Source organism: Heteronotia binoei, chromosome 16, assembly GCF_032191835.1.
Source record: "Heteronotia binoei isolate CCM8104 ecotype False Entrance Well chromosome 16, APGP_CSIRO_Hbin_v1, whole genome shotgun sequence".
NCBI lineage: Eukaryota > Metazoa > Chordata > Lepidosauria > Squamata > Gekkonidae > Heteronotia > Heteronotia binoei.
Window position 1 is genome coordinate 20763561 of NC_083238.1, and position 19743 is coordinate 20783303.

The following is a 19743-nucleotide window of genomic DNA, read 5'->3' on the forward strand; positions in this document are numbered from 1 at the left end:
CATCCATCCATCTATCCTCCATCCATCCTCCATCCATCTATCCTCCATCCATCATCTATCTATCTATCTATCTATCTATCTATCTATCTATCTATCTATCTATCTATCTATCTATCTATCCATCCTCCATCCATCCATCCATCTATCCTCCATTCATCCTCCATCCATCATCTATCTATCTATCTATCTATCTATCTATCTATCTATCTATCTATCTATCTATCTATCATCTATCTATCTATCTATCTATCTTTCTATCTATCTATCTATCTATCTATCCATCCTCCATCCATCCATCTATCCTCCATTCATCCTCCATCCATCTATCTATCTATCTATCTATCTATCTATCTATCTATCTATCTATCTATCTATCTATCTATCTATCTATCTATCTATCTATCTATCATGTTTTGCTGATATATGCTGAATCTATTGCAAATTGCCATGCCTTTTGGTTTCTCCAAAAAGAAATCTTGACTGATCCACAAAGGATGTGGTTCTAGCGTAAGTAAACAGAATTACCCAGTCTTCCCAGGAGAGACTAACGAATTTTCTTATTGCAAAGGGCTACTTTCTTATGGTAAAGGGGTAGCCCTGTTACTCTGCCCTAGCCAATTAAAGGGGGGGGGGGAATCTCCCGCGTGGCCCCTTAAAGACTAACAACCTTTCTTTTCCTATCCGCTCCAGCCAGTCGGGATGCCGAGGTAAGCCCCGTCTCACGAAAGCTCGCGCTGAAACCAAGGAGCCGTTTTGCGAAGGCGCCACGTGGCTTTTCCTTCCCTTATCCCGACGCGAACTCCTCGGGCGGCCGAACCAGAGCGGAGCCTCGCTCCTTCCGGGCACGGCTGTCGTCAAAAGTCCTGCACAGCCAAGCGACCGCGGGAAGGTGCGGGAGCCGCGCTCCCCGAAGCCGCCTGGCCTGAAACTCTTTCCCTCCCCGAGGAAGTGTTGGGTTACACCGAAGGAATCCGAGCTGGCAGCCGCGGGAGGGCGAGGGGAGAAGGGAAGGGAGCGCGTCCAGCCTCCCCGCCCCACACCTCCCTCCTTCCCTCCCTCTGCAGGCAGCCGCGGGTACAATGGCGAGGCCAGCCGCCGAGTGAAGGCGCCGAGGGGCCAGAAGACCATGCGCCTCTGCCGGGCTGGCGCCGCGCGGGGCTTCCTCCCTCCCGGCTGACACGGCTGGGGATGCCACGCGTGCAGCGAGCGAGATGCAGAAGCCCGCCGGCCGCCGCCTCGTGAGGTAAGGAGGCCCCGACCCGGGCCAGGCGGCGGCCAACTTCCCCCCCCCCGCGCGCGCGATGAACCAAATCCGGAAGCTTTGCCGAGGCAGCGGGCGAGCGCTGGCGCTGATCTTCGTCGCCTCCGTCCTCTGGCTGCTCTTCGACATGGCAGCGCTCAGGTTCTCCTTGGGCGAGCTGCACGGCGGGCCGCTGAAGGAGGAGGTCCTCCGGCGAGAGAGGGAGAGGGGAAGAGCGGGCCCGGGCCCTGAGGGGGCCAGGGAGCAGCCCGGAGTCGGAGCACTGGGAAGGGAGCAGAAGTCTAGGAGGCACAAGGGGGAGGAGGGTGGCCAGGTTGGAGGAGGCGAAGGAGAAGAGCAGCCAGGCAACCAGAGGGACACAACCTTGAAACCCACACCAAAGAGAAGGATGGTGCTGCACAGGATGATCCCACTGAACCTCTGGAGCCTGCAGCCTTCTTTTCCTCTGAAAAAGGAAGTGAGGGGGGATCATGAAAAGGAGGTCAACTCCACCAGCCTTCCAGGAACAAATCTTGCTCTTCCTGGGGGGGCTCAGAAGACCCAGTTAGCAGCTGCTGCGGGCCAGACACTTGTCACGTCAACGCGCAGTGCAGCTACCGTCGGCAACGTAGTCACGCAGAGAGCGCGCGGGCCCTTCACCGAGGAGTCCAGGGGAAGAAAGGAGGTTCTATTAAAAGTTGGATCAGCGGCGAAAGGATCTTTGGCCAGGCGGAAGCAAGTGATGCCAACTGGAAGCGAATCTGAGAAACCGCAGGCCGGGCCTTCGGTGCTGGGCACCTCGGTCTTCTCAGCGAACGAGACGGGAGTGAAAGAAACAATCAGAAATGCTTACAATGTTGCAAAGAGCTTGGACTCGCCTGCCGGAGAGCTGGCCGCCACGAAAGCAGCAGTGAAAGGGACGACATCGGCAAATGCGACAGGTCCCGCGCAGCGTCCCAAAGGCGATGCCAAAAAGGAACGTCCTTTTTTGGAAGACCAAGTCGTCTTCATCAGTAAGGATGGAGCCCAGACTCCTCCTGCAAAGCAGAAGCTGCAAGCAGATGCCAAAGGAAACATTACAAACAAACTGATAGGAAACAATATGCCGGTGATGGACAGCAAAAGTGAAATGCCTCTGAAGGAGAGTAACATCACCAAAGCAGCTACTTCTAGCAAAACAATTCTGGTTGGAGCCACGGCACTGGAGAAAGTTCACAAGGTCAATGTGGCAGAGAAGGACCAAAAGAAGGACCAAAATGACAGCGTGATTCCATTAGCAGGAAGTCCTCGAATGCACAAAGTGTTAACCATCGATAGAACGATTGCCCCAAGGGACCCCAGAGCAGTGGGACAGTTTGGGCGCCCTGCTGTGGTCCCCAGCGAGAAGCAAGAGGAAGCAAAGAGAAGATGGAATGAGGGGAATTTCAATGTCTATCTCAGCGACTTAATCCCAGTGGACCGAGCCATTGAGGACACGAGGCCTGCTGGGTAAGATCTCTTTTCTTGCATCTCCCAACATAGATTTTGGTTTGAATTGTTGATTGATCAAATGGATCCTTTTGCACTGAGCTAAGTGTGAGTTTTCTTGAGGAGCCATGAAAATGTTAACATTCACCCCTCCCCCCCAAAAAAACCCTTTTAAGGAGACGCATAAGAATGGGCCTGCATACTTTTCATACACCGGATGGTATTCGTTTACTTTCCCTCCTGCATGCACCAAACCCTGTTATTTCAAAAGGTCAAATACACGTTTCCAGAACTGCAGCTCCCACTTTAACCCTGCTATAATGCATATGCATTGGCCTGCTTATAATACTCTATTAAGCTTAATATTCACCTTATAAAACACCTAGATGCCAAATCAGTATTTATGGTACAATAAAAACTATTTCCCCAGTTAGTTATTTTTAAAAAAAAAAACCCACATAAACACAAGCTTGCCAATGACACTCTCAACTATTTCCAGCCATTGGTGGTCAAAATTTTGCTTTCAAGTGAGAAAGGACAATATTTTCTTAATCACAATAATTATTAGCCCTGACCGGGGTGGCCCAGACTAGCTCAGTCTCATCAGATCTTGGAAACTAAGTAGGATCTGCCCTGGTTAGCACTTGGAAGGGAGACCAGCAAGGAAGTCTCTACACAGAGACAGACATTGACAAACTACCTCTGGTCATCTCATGCCTTGAAAACTCCAGGACAGGCTGCCATAATCTGGCTATAACTTGACAGCATTTTTCACTCCCAGTAATTATTTATCAGCCTTCCTGTACATTTGCCTTCACCGTCCTATAGTGAGATGCTGCTGTTATTCTCATTTCGAAGATGAGGGTGAACTGAGGCTTGGTCAAATTAATCCAATGACCCTTTAGTTAAACAGAGTTTCTTAATACACCCTTTCTTAAACCAGAACTCGCTAGTCCTGCATCGTGCCCTGCCCAGCTGTTGGAGCATTACTGCAATGTCTGAATACACAGGGAACTTGGAAAATTGCCCATCAGATTAGATAGCCTATGTTACTACTGAAAAGGAAACAGCTCAGAATGATATGCCGAACAGTCAGACCAAGGGTTCTGGAGAATAAGGGTTCTCTCTTTGATAATAAAATCCAGAGGCAAAATTCCTGTCCATACAGCCTTGCTTTTCAGCCCCTTTGTAATAAAAAAAATGCAATCTGGAACTTGATCGCTGAAGTATGTTGGTGTGTACGAAAAGGGATAGGCCACTTATGGACTGCAAACATCCAGGAACTAATGTAGAATCCTTCATTTTAGTTCACATCAACAGTCAGCAAACCAGTTTTTGCTTTATTAAGAAAGACATTTAAATGTATGTTCAAGTCTGAAAGTGTTTCTCACTGTATGGCACAAGTTGTAAAGTTTGCGCGGCCACCACACTGACATAAATACAATTTTAAAAAAATTATCCTGCTTTTGTAGTTCACACTCACTGTTCATTGGAGAGTCTTGCTTGGGAGCACTTAAAGAAAAGCTCTGCATTTTAAGAAAAATGCTGCTATGGGAGCTTGATTTGCATTAATGTGGAATTCAAACTCGGGAAACTTGGATTCAGGCCAGATACTTGACACTGCCATTAACTTGGGCAGTTCTGTGCAGAATAGCTGTTTCATACGACTGATTTGGCAACTGTTAGAAGGCTGAACAAATTTAAAGCAACCACCATGAGTTGGAGCCAGACTGAGTTGGCATTATTCACTGATTCTGCCTACTCACGGCAGACCCTTCTGTGCTGTTTGGGGGTTGGGGGTGTCTGTCCCCTATCTCGTGGAGCAGCGTTTCGTAGAGATCAGTATGCTGCTGGGGGGAGAGGGAGGTGGGAAAGTTTTAATCCACTGATTAACAAATTAGGCTGGCTCCAACCCCATTGTGTCTCCTTTGGCCATTAGTTATCTTCATTGTCCTTAGGACAGCAACTGTAAGTGACTGAAAGACAAGGGTACAATCTGGAATCGAATCAATGGATTGTAATAAGAAGTGTGTCGCATCCCAAATCTGCAAGAGTACATTTGGGTTTTTAGCTGGACTCATCTTTTTATGTTTTTTTTTTTTCACTTTTACAGTTTACCCAAATCATTTGGTTCCTTGTCAGTCTGGTACTTTGTCACAGCCAAAGTTAACACTAGTAAGGACTGGTCAACTCCTTGGGAAACATATATTGTGAGCCTGGGTTTCCAAAAGGTGTCTGGCAGGGTCTCTCACGAAAGACTTCTGAGCAAGCTGAGTAGTCATGGAATGAAATGATGGATCCTCTTATAGATTAAAATTGGTTAAAGGACAGGAAGCAGAGAGTAAAAAATAGAAATAATATGTTTTGTCCTAATTGATTGCATTGACCTGAACTGTGAAATCTGCCTTTACTCTCACTGAAAAAGGTGAACTATAAAAAAAAGTGAAGAAATGGAAGGAAATAAGCAGAGGAGTTTCACAGGGATTGGCACTGGAATGTCCCCCCGCTTCAGGGTTATCAGAAAGCGGAGGGAGGGGAGGGAAATGTCTGCTGGGAACTCATGATTCCCTAAGGAGGCTTATTTCCGTAGAAAATAATGGAGAATTGATCTGCGGGTATCTGGAGCTCTGGGGGCCCTGTTTTTTTGAGGTAGAGGCACCAGATTTTCAGTATAGCATCCAGTGGCTCTCCCCAATATACTCCCTAAGTTTCAAAAAGATTGGACTGGGGGTCCAATTCTGTGAGCCCCAAAAGAAGGTGCCCCTATCCTTCATTATTTCCTATGGAAGGAAGGCATTTAAAAGGTGTGCCGTCCCTTTAAATGTGATGGCCAGAACTCCCTTTGGAGTTCAATTATGCTTGTCACAGCCTTGATCTTGGCTCCACCCCTAATGTCTCCTGGCTCCACCCCCAAAGTCCCCAGATATTTCATGAATTGGACTTGGCAACTCTATTGTGAAAGCCAGTATGAATGATAAAGAACTCCAGGAGTTTCTCCCTAAATTGGATGACTGGGCAACAGCATGACAAATGTAGCTTGGTCTGGGTAAGTACAAAAGTGATGCACATTGAAACTGAAATTCCAACTTTAAATGTATACTGGTCTGAATGGGCAGATACTGTGTGAGAACAAGATCTTGGGGTTGTAATGGATAGCTCAGTGAAAATGTTTCAGTACGTGGCATCCATGAAATTTTTTTAAAAATGCTGGGGTTATTAAAAATGGGAATGAAAATAAAATGGCCAATATTGTTATGCCCCTGTTTAGACCTATTGTGTGGCTTCATTTGGAATACTGTGTACTATTCTAGTCGGCATAGTCAGAAGATACTGCAAAATTAGAAATAGTACTGGAGATTAAGCGTTTGGAGCACCTTGATTATGAGGAAAAACTAAAGAGTCTGGGACTTTTAGGTTTATATAAAAGTATAAAAAAGTCTCACAAAGACCAGACCATCAAATCATAAAAACAATAACATACATACAGTAGTCTATCAGTTAAAAATAAGCCAGGAGCATAAAAATAGCAGAAACTTTGAGCAGCCTAAAAATATCAATGTAACTGACCTCAGCCTAGAAGTAGACCATGGAAAAACTGAAAATGATAAAACTACTAAATTAAACCCATGGTAAAAGGAAACATTTTGGCCTGGCATCTAAAAGAGTGTAAAGTGGGCACTAGGTGAGCCTCAAGGGTGAGGGCATTCCAGTTATGAGGGGCTACCACTGAAAAAGCCCTGTCTCTCTCTCTTGCTTCAGCAGTGTAGATAGAGTTGCCAGCTCTGGGTTAGGAAATTCCTGGAGATTTCAGGTGGAACCTGGTGAGGGAAGGGCCCTAAGCAACATAAAATCCTGTTCTAAACCAGCCTTTTTCTCAAGGGGAACTGATCTATGTCGTCTGGAGATCAGTTGTAGTTCTGAGAGATCTCCAGGCCCTTCCTTGAGGTTTGCAACCCTGTGTGTAGGTGGGGGAACAGAGAACAGGGCTTGTAAAACAGATCTTAACTGGTGGGCTGGACAATACAGAAAGAAGTGATCCTTTAAGTAGAAGAAGAAGATGAAGAAGAAGAGGAGAAGGAGGAGGAGACTAGATTTATACCTTGCCCTTAACTACTCAAAGGAGTGTCATAGCAGCTTGCAATCTCCTTCCCCTTCCCACAACTAGGGTTGCCAAGTCTGACTCAAGAAATATCTGGGGACTTTGGGGGTGGAGCCAGGAGTCTTTGGGGGTGGAGCCAGGAGCATGGGTATGACAAGCATGACTGAACTCCAAAGGGAGTTCTGGCCATCACATTTAAAGGGGCCGCATGCCTTTTAAATGCCTTCCCTTCATTGGAAATAATGAAGGATAGGGGCACCTTCTTTTGGGGCTCATAGAATTGAACCCCCCCAGTCCAATCTTTTTGAAACTTGGAGGGGTGTGTGTTTTGAGGAGAGGCACCAGATGCCTTGCTGCAAATTTGGTGCCTCTGCCTCAGAAAACAGCCCCCCCCCCCGAGCCCCAGATATAAACAGATCAATTCTCCATTATACACTATGGGAATCGGTCTCCATAGGGAATAATGGAATGCCCAGCAGACATTTCCCTCCTCTCCCTCTCTTTCTGATGACTCTGAAGTGGGGGGAGGGCCTCCAAACTGGGGGATCTCCTGTCCCCAACTGGGGATTGGCAACCCTACCCACAACAGGACACCCTGTGAGGTATGGAGCTGAGAGAGCTCTAACAGAAACTGCTCTTGAGAGGAACAGCTCTGCAAGAACCTGTAACTGACTCAAGGTCACACCAGCAGGTGCATGTGGAGGAGTGGAGAATCAAACCCGGTTCTCCCAGATAAGAGTCTGCACACTTAACCACTACACCAAACTGTATGGTCCAAAGTCATTTAGGGCCTTAGATATAAAAACTAGCACTCTGAATGGATGATACTTGGTACAAAGAATTCTTAATCCCATAATCAGGCCGGGCCATGTGCGTCATAAAATGTAACATGAGGTACCAGGGATATAAACTTCATAAAGGTGATTTCAAATGCCGCATAGCAATAGGAAGTCAATGAAAAAAAGCAGGCTTGATTGGATTAGGGGTGATAAGTAGAGGGGTAGTAGATGTGGAGACAGGAAACCTAGGGCGTTTTCCCACATAGCTTACCTCGGAGTGACGTCCCTCTTCACCGCGCAGCATCTGCGCGGATTTCGCACCAACTGCTCCACAGAACCAGGAAGAGCCGCGGCTTTTGCGTCGCAGATGTAAACTGGTTTTTAGCGGTTTACATCTGCGACGCAAAAGCCACAGCTCTTCCTGGTTTTGCGGAGCAGTTGGTGCGAAATCCGCGCAGACGCTGCGCGGTGAAGAGGGACGTCGCTCCGAGGTAAGCTATGTGGGAAAACGCTCCTAGTCTGAATTCCATCCAAGAGGATTCAGTCTAGGAAGATGGAAAGAATAAATGGGCATAAGTCTGACGTTAGAAACCACAACATTCAGTAGCTGCCCTAATGGTGATTTTACAAAGGAATTTCAAAGGGAGTTTAGAAAGAGAGACTGCTGAACTGCAGTGAAGCTCAAGACAATCCATCCTCCCAGTTGAAGTGAGAACTAGTTTTCCTGTCTCATTAACAATGTGTGCTGTCATCATGTGGCTTCTGAAATCACTCCGCTCAACAAGACCAGTCCAAGTGTTCTAATTGCTATTTATTTATTTATTTTATTCCATTTATATCCTGCCCTCCCTGCCGAAGCGGGCTAGAAATTAAAGCCTAGATAGGAACAGAGAAATCCAGTCTTCTTTAAAAGCAAAACAACATTTCGGGATAAACCAAAATAATTTTCTCAGTGTAAATTGTGCTTGTCAGAAGAATCCACCCTCCCTCCCTCCAAAGAGAAAGAAGTGTGCTTGCACAAAAAAACTTATACCTGAAATAAAACGTTGCAAAAACCAACAGCTATTAAAAACCAATGTGAATCAGAGCTCACTTTGGGAGATGCTGTTGATCTTATGCCATAATAAATGTGATGGTCTTTAAGGATTCTTAAAGACCATCACATTTATTATGGCATAAGAGCAACTGCGTCTCTTTTGCATAAGACTCTTTTGTTATTTCAGTTGCAGAGGGCTAACATGGCTACCCTTCTAAGAGTTATTCTTACTAAATATTTTGGACATGAAAAATATGGCCCTGTATTGTCCTTTGTGAAAAAGAGACTTTCAGTTTTTATGCTGACCACAAAAGAACATTTTTGATGCCATCCTTGTGAATCCATGGACAGACTCATTCTACCTCCAAATTCAGTGTCATGAGGCAACCTTAAAAGGAAGGCTTTGGCTTCTATACCCTGATGTTGGTCCTCCATAGTAACTAGTTGGTCAGGTGAACTTCCCAGGTATCAGTTTGCATCTCTTTCTCAACTACAGTGCCAGCAGTTCTAAAATCTGAAAGATGGTGAGGACTATGCAAGGAGCTCTTAGGTAAGATGTTCTCAAGATCCAGTTGAAGGTTTCACAGAGTGAAGGTCCCTTTGAGGCAAGTGTCAAATCCACCACTGAATTGCAGACAGAAGCTGAGAAATGTTTTTTTTTTCCTTCAGCCTTTTGTTCAAGCAGGGGAGACTCAGACATGACCCAGCTCTTCCGTTCTTTTGGGGGGTTTTTTACTGCTATGCCATCACATGAAATGACAAAATCATTGCAACAGGCAAATATATATATATTTTCTGAAATCTAAGGATATTCTGCTGTTCCTTCTTGATAGACTTAGTGGACTAAAGTCAAAGAATTGCAATCATTCAGTGACCATTCAGTATTCAGAGGCTTTTATCACACATGACAAGAAAGAACAGCTTTGCAAGTTGCATTTTTAAGTGTCTTCAAGCCATACAAAAATAAAAAGTGCATAAAAATAAAATATAATGTTCAGTTCTCCTTGAAATTAGAATCTTGTCATTATAAAAGAATGTGCTGTTCTCTGGCACAGAGTGATTTTACATCCTTTGGTTCTTTAGAAAGGAAAGCAATTGATGGGGTCGCCTCTCCTCTAGTAATGAAACTGTATCCTTCATTTACACATAAGTTATTTCAGGACAAGTGAACTGTATCTCTAGGGATGCATAGCTCTTGCTTCAGTTTTCTGTTACTTTTTTAGGTCTACAGGCTTTCAAAATAATCCTCATTCCTTTCTGCTACACACAGTGGAGTTGCTGATATGCTGCTACTCATAAATAAATGCTCAGAGACTTTTAGCTGCTTCAAACACAAATGAAAATAATTTATTTCCACTGGTCCTAACTCCTTTTCTTCTAGTCATCATTTCCTGAGTAAGCCCTCTGAAAGTAAGAAGTGCACATTCTGCAGCATAATTCTCTCTTCATAGGACAGTAACCACAAAACGGCTGACTTGCTGCTTCAAGCAACTGCAGTGTGTGCAAAGGGAAAGTTGCACCCGGTATCTAGAGGCAGTAGAGCAGGGGCGTCAAACTCATTTTGTTATGAGGGCCGAATCTGACATAAATGAGACCTTGTTGGGCTGGGCCATATCAGGCCAGGCATGTTCCTATTTAAGATTAAGTAGCAGAGTGGTAAAGTTGCACTCCAAGCTCTCTGCTCACAACCTGAGTTCGATCCTGGCGGAAGCTGGGTTCAGGTAGCTGGCTCAAGGCTGACTCAGCCTTCCGTCCTTCCAAGGTCAGTAAAATGAGAACTCCGTTTGCTGGGGGGGGGGGGAGTGTAGATGACTGTGGAAGGTAATAGCAAACCACCCTGTAAAAATTCTGCCATTAAAACATTGTGATGCTATGTTGGAAATGGCTGGTGCTTGCACAGGGGACTACCTTTACCTTTTCTTTTCTTTTAGCAGAGATAGAAACTTTATAAAGGACACAAACACAATCAAAGATGTTTTTAAAAACTTAAAACATGCTTAAAACATTGGTCTTAAAGGTGCTTTCTTTGTATTTCTCCCATGGGATCCAGGGGACTGGGCAAAGGAAGCTCTGGCTCTTTCCTTCCTTCCCCAGGAGACCAGGAGGGGGAGGAGCCTCAACCAACAGAAGGAAGGGAGGCTTGGCTCAGTAGCTCTACTATGCAGTTGAGAGAGCCTGGCAAAGCAATCTCTCCCCCTCCACCTTCCTCCCCAAGGGAGGAGCCTCAGCCAATGGAGAAACAGAGGCTTTGCTCTGTAGCTCCTGTGCAATTGAGCAAGCCTTTCAAAGCAAACTGTTATGCAGAAGGAAGCAAGAGAGAGGGAGAAGAAAGCAGATGACAGCCAGTTGCTCGAGGGCCTGATTCGGCCCTCGAGCTGCATGTCTGACACCCCTGTGGGTAGAGCATCCTCTGCAGCATTGCAGGTAGGGTTGCCAATGTCCAGGTGGGGCCTGTAGATCTCCCAGAATTACAACTGATCTCCAGATTATAGTAATCACTTGGACAAAATAGCTGCTTGGGAGGATGGTCTAAGGTATTATACTCCACTGATGCCCCCCACCAAACTTCTCTATCCTTGGTTTCCACCCCTAAATCCTTTTTTAAAATTTCAAAAAAAAGAAGAAGAAGGTGGAAAAGCTCAAAATTCAGCAAGTAAATAAAAAGGAGGGGAGGAGAGAAAAAGAATATATAAAGTAAAGACAAAAGTATAACAGTAGTGGCAGATCGACACATAAGTTTCTATAGCAGGTTTCCAAATACTTAAAAAATAAGTCCATCTGCAATTGTTGTCTATACATCATACATTCAAATATTGGTAAAGCTCTAAGGTCTTCAAACCATTGTTTTACCAGAGGTAGGTATTTATCTCTGCAGTGTTGTAATACGAGTCTTTTAGCTGTAGTAAAGGACACAGAGGGTCCATTTTCTTTGAACATTGCTTTAAACTCCAAGAGACTGGCAGGTAGTTTAAAAATACATAGGTATTTTCAATGAACATACTAATACAAAATCAATATGAGTAATATCTTCCTCCAGAAAAAAACAACAAAGGACTGGACACACCCTAAGCAAATATTTAAAGAACACACACTGTGAGTTACAACACCAACAGACGCTTTACTTAATTCTCTACTAAAGAGTCACTTGGTCTCCAGTATATCCTAAAAATAATTTTGGGTGAATAAGATCCATGGAGAGAGCAGGTATAAAATTTAAGGCAATCTAACAGGGCAATCTAACTAATTATTCCATTCATTCCTGAGACTCTGGCTGGGTACAGATGACCAGCTTTGGGCACACCGGAGACGGTCTTTATTTATTTATATTTATATCCCGCCCTCCCCGCCAGAGCAGGCTCAGGGCAGCTTACATGTTTATGTATATACATGAAATATAAAAGTACATTAAGACATAAAATCATAAACATCAAAACATTTGAAGCGCTGTATTAATCTGTAGATGGCAGTCTGTTTGATAAGATGGATAGCTGCCTAGTCTGCTTTTATATCACGTTTTACTATTCTGCTGTTCCAGCTGGATGTTCTATATAAAAACAGATCTTGGGTTCACGGTAGAGGTGGTCCAGATGTTTCGGAGTCTGTTGTAGCCTGTGATCATAATTGACAAACGCCTGGTGGGAATTCCAAACTGTGCCGCCCCAAACTGGAGCAGCCAAATCCCAATCAGACATTCCTGAGCAATGCGCCTGTATATTGCGCAGAGGGCGCTTTGGTGCATTCACATTGTTGTTGTGCTCCGCCCCTTTAGCGCAGTTTGGGTTTCTTTTTTTTCCCTTACATTTTTAGTGGCCATGAGCTCATGCACTGTGGGCAGATTTTTAAAAAAAAGGAAAAAAAAGAACACCGGGGAGCGCCTAGAGTGGATTGGCAGGTTCACACCACCAATCCACCTCGCTTGTGCTCTCCTGCGGTCAGAAGCCCGAAAAGATGGATGGAGTATGGCAGAAGAATTTGCTAGCCCTTTCCAAGTGGTAGCTATATGATCTCTTTCAGAGACATCAGAGGACAGGGTGAGTACGGGAGCAGGACGGGTGGCAACTGCGCCTGTTTGACCTTGCTTTTTTAATCCGCCTGGGGCCTTCTCTATGTCGACTCAAATTGGCCGTCTGAATTCATCATCGGAGTATCATATTCATTAATCAGCATCAAATGTTTATTAAGAGACACTCTAGGTTTTGGGTTTTTGCATAGATTCAGAGATTCCGGGAGCAAAGGGAACTCTGAGATACCTAATGCCGTAGGGCTGTGTTTAAATATGAACAGATGTTACCGTTGTAAATATTGCCCTTCAACAGAAGTTGACGAATCATAGTGAGATCTCAGCTAAGGAAATGACAAAAAGTCATCGTCACAGTCTGTCAGTTGGTCTAATGTAAAGAATTCCCTATCAATCCATGTCTCCCTTTAAAAAAAAAAAAAAAAGATTTCTTTCCAATGTTTAAGTCTGGATTGACCCATAATTTTAATTTAGCATGTGAAAATGGATCCAGTTGATCTCGTCATAACATTCTGTGGCATTGTTCTCTAGCTCCATCTTAGGGAATTCCCAAAGCCGGAGTTGGCAACCATAATTGCCTCTAATAACGCTATCCTTAACAATTTCTTGTAATGTAATATCCTTAAAAACTGCCCTAATCACTGCTTGTTTTGCATCTGCAAGAAAAACAATCTCTTCAAGGTATGAATTTGCACAGTTGAGTAAAGAGCAAAACAAAGAAGATTTCACCATTCTGTAACTGTGAACAAAGAGCATGAAAATGAAATCGGAGAACTAAAGCAGAGGGGTTTTAGCCCATTTAGCCCACCCTCCAAGCTCAGACATGTTCCTCCCCCAAAGTCCCAATTTATCTGCACAACAATCAGAGAGACCCTTGGTCTGATACATCAGGCTCTTCTTAAAACAGGCAAAAAACCATTTGCATCAGCTGTCATCAAAACTTCTCCTTTTTTTTTTTAAAGGCCCCACTGAAAGTATTGATTTTCTGGCTGGCTGTTGCCAACATGGCCACAGTGTTCCTCGTGCTGGGCCAGAACGGCAGTTTCAGGCACATGGGAGGCGTCTCAGATCAGGCCGGCTGAAAATGGAATGGCCAAATCCCCCAATCATATGTTCCCGCATGAGTTGCCCATTTCCTGCACCGGAGATTCTTTGACACGGTCAGACAGTCGTTGCACACCATCCCCTTGGCACAGTTCACACCACTGATGCACCTTACATGCGCACTCTGGCATTCAGATGCCCGCTGAGGTGGATACCATGCGGCTCAAAAATGTGGTAGCTTTTTGAACTGCGGCAGAGACACCTAAGGATAGGGTGAGCACAGGAGTGGGGCAGGCAGCAAATGTGCATGTTTGGATTTGATTTTTTTTATCTATTTGCGAGCTGTGTCAGCTTAAAGTGCCGGTCTGGACTCAGCCATGCGTACTCTTTTTAATGGTGATTTCAAAAAGAAAATCACCTCATCACAGCTAAGGAAAAACTGTGCATACCAAGCAGCTATTTTAGTCTGTTGTTCCTGCGGCCAGATTATTAAGTTTAATAGTTTTCCTTTTTTACATTTTTCTACTAGTTCTTGAATAACTTATTCAAAACAGAGGGTTTACTTACTTATATAGTCCACTTGTTTCTCTGCGATTCAAAGCAGTTTATGCAGTGGAAAGCACTACAATGAGAACTGTATAAAATATACATCCAACAGTGAATAAAACTATTTAAAAATGTGAAAACTTCTAGATTGTTTCCACTAGAGTGCGCTAGAAATCCATTTAGAATTATCATTACACATATCTGTTTCCCAAATGCAAATCAGTTTCTTGAAAACAATGAATTGGCATCCTAATGAACTCTCTAGGGGAATAACTGTGCCACTGTTTTGTTCCATTGAAAACAAGACCAACGGCACACACACACACAAACCCTGATTTTTTGCCCAGTATTAATGGATCCCAAACCACATTAGGCCCTTGATGTTGCTTTAGAACATCCTACATTCAAGGAACTGAAGGAAATGTAGTTCTCAGGACACGTCTTGTGCTCCCTACTGAAACACCTAGCAGCATGGAAACTTACATTGAGAGCCAGTTTGGTGTAGTGGTTAAGTGTGCGGACTCTTATCTGGGAAAACCGGGTTTGATTCCCCACTCCTCCACTTGCACCTGCTAGCATGGCCTTGGGTCAGCCATAGCTCTGGCAGAGGTTGTCGTTGAAAGGGCAGCTGCTGTGAGAGCCCTCTCCAGCCCCACCCACCTCACAGGGTGTCTGTTGTGGGGGAGGAAGGGAAAGGAGATTGTGAGCCGCTCTGAGACTCTTCGGAGTGGAGGGCGGGATATAAATCCAATATCTTCTTCTTCTTCTTCTACATTGCCCAGCCTGGTAACCAATGGGAGACCAGAAGCATGGCAAGAAGGAACTGAGCTCATTTAAAACCCCCCCCCCCCCCCCCCCCAGTCCATGCGGTCATATTGGAAGAAGGTTAGAGATTTATGGGGCAAGCCTTAAGGATAAATGATAAGCCCCCTAGGGTTGCCAGCCTTCAGGTGGGGCCTGGAGATCTCCCACTTCTACAACTGATCTTCAGCTGGCAGAGATCAGCTCCCCTGGAGAAAATAGCTGCTTTGTTCCATGCTGAGCCCCCCCCCGCCCTCCTCAAACCCTGCTCTCTCCCAGATCCACTCCCCCCCCCCAAAGTCTCCAAGTATTTTCCAACACAGACCTGGCAAACCTACCCACATATTAGATGACTAATAGCTGAGTGTCTGAACTATCTAAATTCAGATGTCGTGATGACTTTGTTATGCAATGCTTAATCTCTGAAGGAAGTTTTGCATCATTTATTCATTTGTGCATTTCTATGCCACTTGTTTAGAATGCTGCTCAAGGTAGCTTAAAAGTAAAATACTAAATTTTTAGTATAAAAACAAGAAGCCATTAAAACAAGCCCAGGGACATAACAGCATGAAACTATCCATAAAGCAGACCTCAGGACAGAAGCAAATCATTAAAGAAAGCTGGAAAGATAAAACCCATAATTGAAAGCCTGGGTAAAAAGATACGTTTTGAGCAGACACCTCAAAGACAGTATAGCATATACCGGGTTGGCTTGCCAACCTCCAGGTAGAGCCTGGCAATCTCCTGGAATTACAATGGATCTCTAAATATGAGATCAGTTCCCCAGGATGAAAATTTGGAGGGCAGAGTCTATGCCAGGGGTGGCCAATGGTAGCTCCAGATGGTTTTTGCCTACAACTCCCATGGATAAATGTTAAGCCCCCTAGAGTAGCCAGCCTTCAGGTGGGGCCTGGAGATCTCCCACTTCTACAACTGATCTTCAGCTATAATGGTCTATGCCATTATACCCTGTTGAATTCTCTCCCCCCCTCAAACTCCACCCTTCCCAGCAGTCACCCCCCCCCCCCCCAAATCTCCAAGAATTTTCCAACCCCAGGTTGGCAATCCTAGCACCAGGGAAGAAAGTCTCAAGAAGGAGAGTGTTCTAAAGGCGAGGTGCCACTGTGGAAATTCTTCTTTATGGAGTGCTCTGCTTTAAAGTAATTTTAGGAAGGTCTGTATCTTTTTTTTTTTTTCTTCACAACAATCTAGTAAGGTACTTTATTCTGGGAGACAGTGCATAGTTGCACAGTGAAGCTGACTGGAGAGTTGTACTTTGGTTTCTCCTGTTCAAGTACAGCATGCTGTCTGCTGGGCGTTACCTGTCTGTTATGTTTTTACCATCCTTTTCCTCCAAAGAGGTCAGGACAGTATACATAGCTGCTTGCTCCTCCATTTTACCTCACAACAACACTGTGAGGCAGGCCCATAGCTAACCAGCAGCCCGTGGGGACTGGCCCCCCAACAGTTTTGGGGGGACCTCCCTCCATCCTAGGGTTGCCCCTCTCTCACCTCTGTGTGTGATTTAAATTGTGCAGGAGGGGCACTCAGGAGCAGCCGCCGTCCGTCCCAGACTATTTAAATCAGCTGATTGGTAGGCTCTAAATCATGTGGGAGGGATGGCCTCCCGTACAATTTAAGGGGCTAATAGGTGGGCCCTTTAAATTGCATGGGAGGGGCTACTGCTGCTCCTGCATGCTCCTCTTGGGTTTTTTTAAATCTTGCAGTTGTGGGGGGAGAGGGACGGCCCCAGCCTCTCTAACTTCCTTTTCTTAACCCTGCGGCTCCTAGCTATGGGGCTACTGGGAGGCAAATTAGGTTTAGAGAGAACGACTGGCCAGTGGTCACCTAATGAGCTTTATGGCTGAGGGGATTTGAATCTGAGTCTTCCCAGTCTTTGGCAGATGCTATAACCAAATATGACTTCAGTTCATTCCCTTCTACCCAAATAGCTTTTCTCAGTGCAAGAAGGAAGAATGGCAGTCCCTTCATGGTTGTGCATCAAGTGCTGTCAAGTAGCTTCTGCTGTATCGTGACCCTATGAATTCATGACTTCCAAAACATCCTATCATTAACAGCCTTGCTCTGGTTCTACAAACTGAGGGTCGTGGCTTCCATGATTGAGTCAATCCATAGTTTAAAATGTGGTTTTGCAGTGCCTTTATGGATTCCCTTTAACTTGTCACAGAGCAAATTGCCTGTTGCAATTTAGATCTGACATCGGAGGCAGCGAGCAGCGGTGATTATCTCCCCCACACATTCTAGGGCAAGGTTGTCCCCGTCAGGGAAGCCTTCCTGTTATGTAGCTGTTGAAGGCCTTTTCTACTTAGGAATGACTAATTACTCCCATTTCAATCACGTTGCTGCATTTCCCTCTACACCTGGTTTCCATCTAGCATGAATCCACAGGACTGCTGTTCTGTAGAATTGTTCAGTTCTCTGGTGTTCCAGTTCATTATAACATACTCCAGTTGCCAAGCCCTGTTCAATGTTATTCTTCTGGAAAACTAATTTGTGGGCCTTGGTGTTTCTGTCTGTGCCGCTGGCCACCCAGTTTGTTTTGAGGAATCAGGCACTGTCTTAAACACAAAAACTGGCAACAGCAGTAATGCCACTGCTGTTTTGTTTTTTTAAACATCTTTGGCTAGGGTAGTAACTAATAGCTGCCAGCAAGAAACAACCATTTAAGAAAGACGTCTGTACGTTTCATGAAGTACTTCTGTTTAAAGGGGACCTCAGCTCACAATACGATGTTGCTTTGTTTCAACGCTTGGTTCCCCCTTTTCAGGAAAGAGTCTGCACTTGTGACTTAACATCCATTGAGGACCTCTACCATTCCCTGTTTTACTGTCCTGATTTTATCGTTGAACGGAGTAGGTTTCTGGATCGTATTTTGTCTTCTCTTTTTGGTATGTCAAATCAGGAGAAGCTAGTCTTCTTGCTGTCTGACAGAGATAGACACATTACCCTCCAAGTTGCAAGATTTATGACTGGTATTATGGAAAAGAAAATGAAGACTGTACCTCGTTAATTGTTCATTTTGGGTAGGTTTTTTTCCCTTTTTCTCTGATGTTTTAAATTTTATATCTGGTTTTTAAAATTGGGTTTTAATGTATCTTATTGTATTAAGGCATGAGGTATTCTGTTTTTTTTTTCCCCTTGTACCTCTGTTTTATTGTTGAATTTGGTTGTTTAATGCTATGGCAGTATGTGCTAATGCAATAAATTGATTGGCTGACTGACTATATTAAATGCTATGGTTCCCCCTTTAGCCCTCTAAGCTCCCTGAAACTTTTGATCCTGAGAGTCATTGGACCCACAAGGAGAGTGAAGTGGCAATGTGGAAGTTTTAATAGTGAGGGAGAATTTATGGACATCTCTGACCTCCTGTAAAGAAAACTGAAGTTCCCTTGAGTGGCCAAGTAGCAGTTATGCCCCTGTAAAGGTCTCTCTGTAACCCAGTTGCGTGTTGCCTTCTGGGCAATTCTCAATGAGGATGTGGAATGGTATTGCAGCCCAACCTTGTCATATCTCAGAAGCTAAGCAGGGTTGGTATTTGGATAGGAGACCACCAAGGAAGGCTTTGCAAAGGAAATCAGTGGCAAACCACCTCTGCTGCTCACCACCTTGAAAACCTTATGGTATTGCCATAAGTCAGCTGCAACTTGACAGCAATACAAACAGGCACAGATACACACACACACTCCTAAACAGCATTGGTGCTGAAAAGTGCCATCAAGCCGCAGCCAATTTATGGCAACCCTGGGGGATTTTCCAGGCAAAAGAGATACAGAGGTGGCTTGCCACTGCCTTCTTCTGTGTGGCAATTCTGGATTTCCCTGGTTGTCTCCCATCTAAGTACTAACCAGGGCCAACCCGTGCTTAGCTTCTGAGACCCGGCAAGATCAAGCTTACCTGGGTCATCCAAGGCAGTTACAACCTTCTAAATCCATTGCCAACACTGGGTGTAACTCTGTTTAGGAATGAATTGCAAGGTTCGTAAAATCTGTGGATTTTAATGGAAGCCTATATTATAACATAGATGGTCGGGGGAGGGGGTTCTTTGCAAATGGCACAGAGCCTTAAAGCCCGTCTTTCATTGTTTGTCAAGAATCAGATCACAGTTTGATGACAGCTGTCCACATCATTACTTAATCAGTCCACAGAGATGAATTGCCCAAATGGCACTGTTTTATTCACTGGCATTCTATTGTTGCTAACATTTATGCTGTTTTATTTGAAATTTCTCTTTGGTTCTCTCTCCTGCTCCCTGTTGACTATATCATCGCTAACATTTGTTGCATATTGGAGAAGCAACAGTCATCCGGTCTTCTGCGTGTATAAACACCATCTAGTGTAAATGCGCTCTGTCTTTGCAGATGTTCAGATCTTCTCGTACACAATAACCTTCCCACTACCAGCATCATCATGTGTTTTGTGGATGAAGTATGGTCCACTCTCCTGCGCTCCGTTCACAGCGTCCTCAACCGATCTCCTCCTCAGTTTATTAAAGAAATCATTTTGGTGGATGACTTCAGCACAAAAGGTAGACAGTCAGCTCTGCATGTGATTGTTGTGACTTTTTGACCACATTTATTTGCCTTAAACTTCCCTGACATTTCAAGCTGCTTTTGTTTCATTGAATTTCTACGTAGTGGTTTTACAGGGATAGAGATTACCTCTGTGTAGGAAACAGTAGACCAACTATATTAA

General features: G+C 44.7%; 1 protein-coding gene across 1 annotated transcript in view; it reads left to right on the plus strand.

The window, feature by feature from the left end:
- Positions 1–1301: 1301 nt before the first annotated feature.
- Positions 1302–19743, plus strand: part of GALNT5 (polypeptide N-acetylgalactosaminyltransferase 5) — a 51887-nt gene continuing 33445 nt past the window's right edge. Inside the window, exons 1-2 of the mRNA XM_060257311.1 lie at positions 1302–2728; positions 19410–19576. Of these exons, the coding sequence (XP_060113294.1) occupies positions 1302–2728; positions 19410–19576 (1594 nt within the window). The remainder of the gene's footprint in view (positions 2729–19409; positions 19577–19743) is intronic.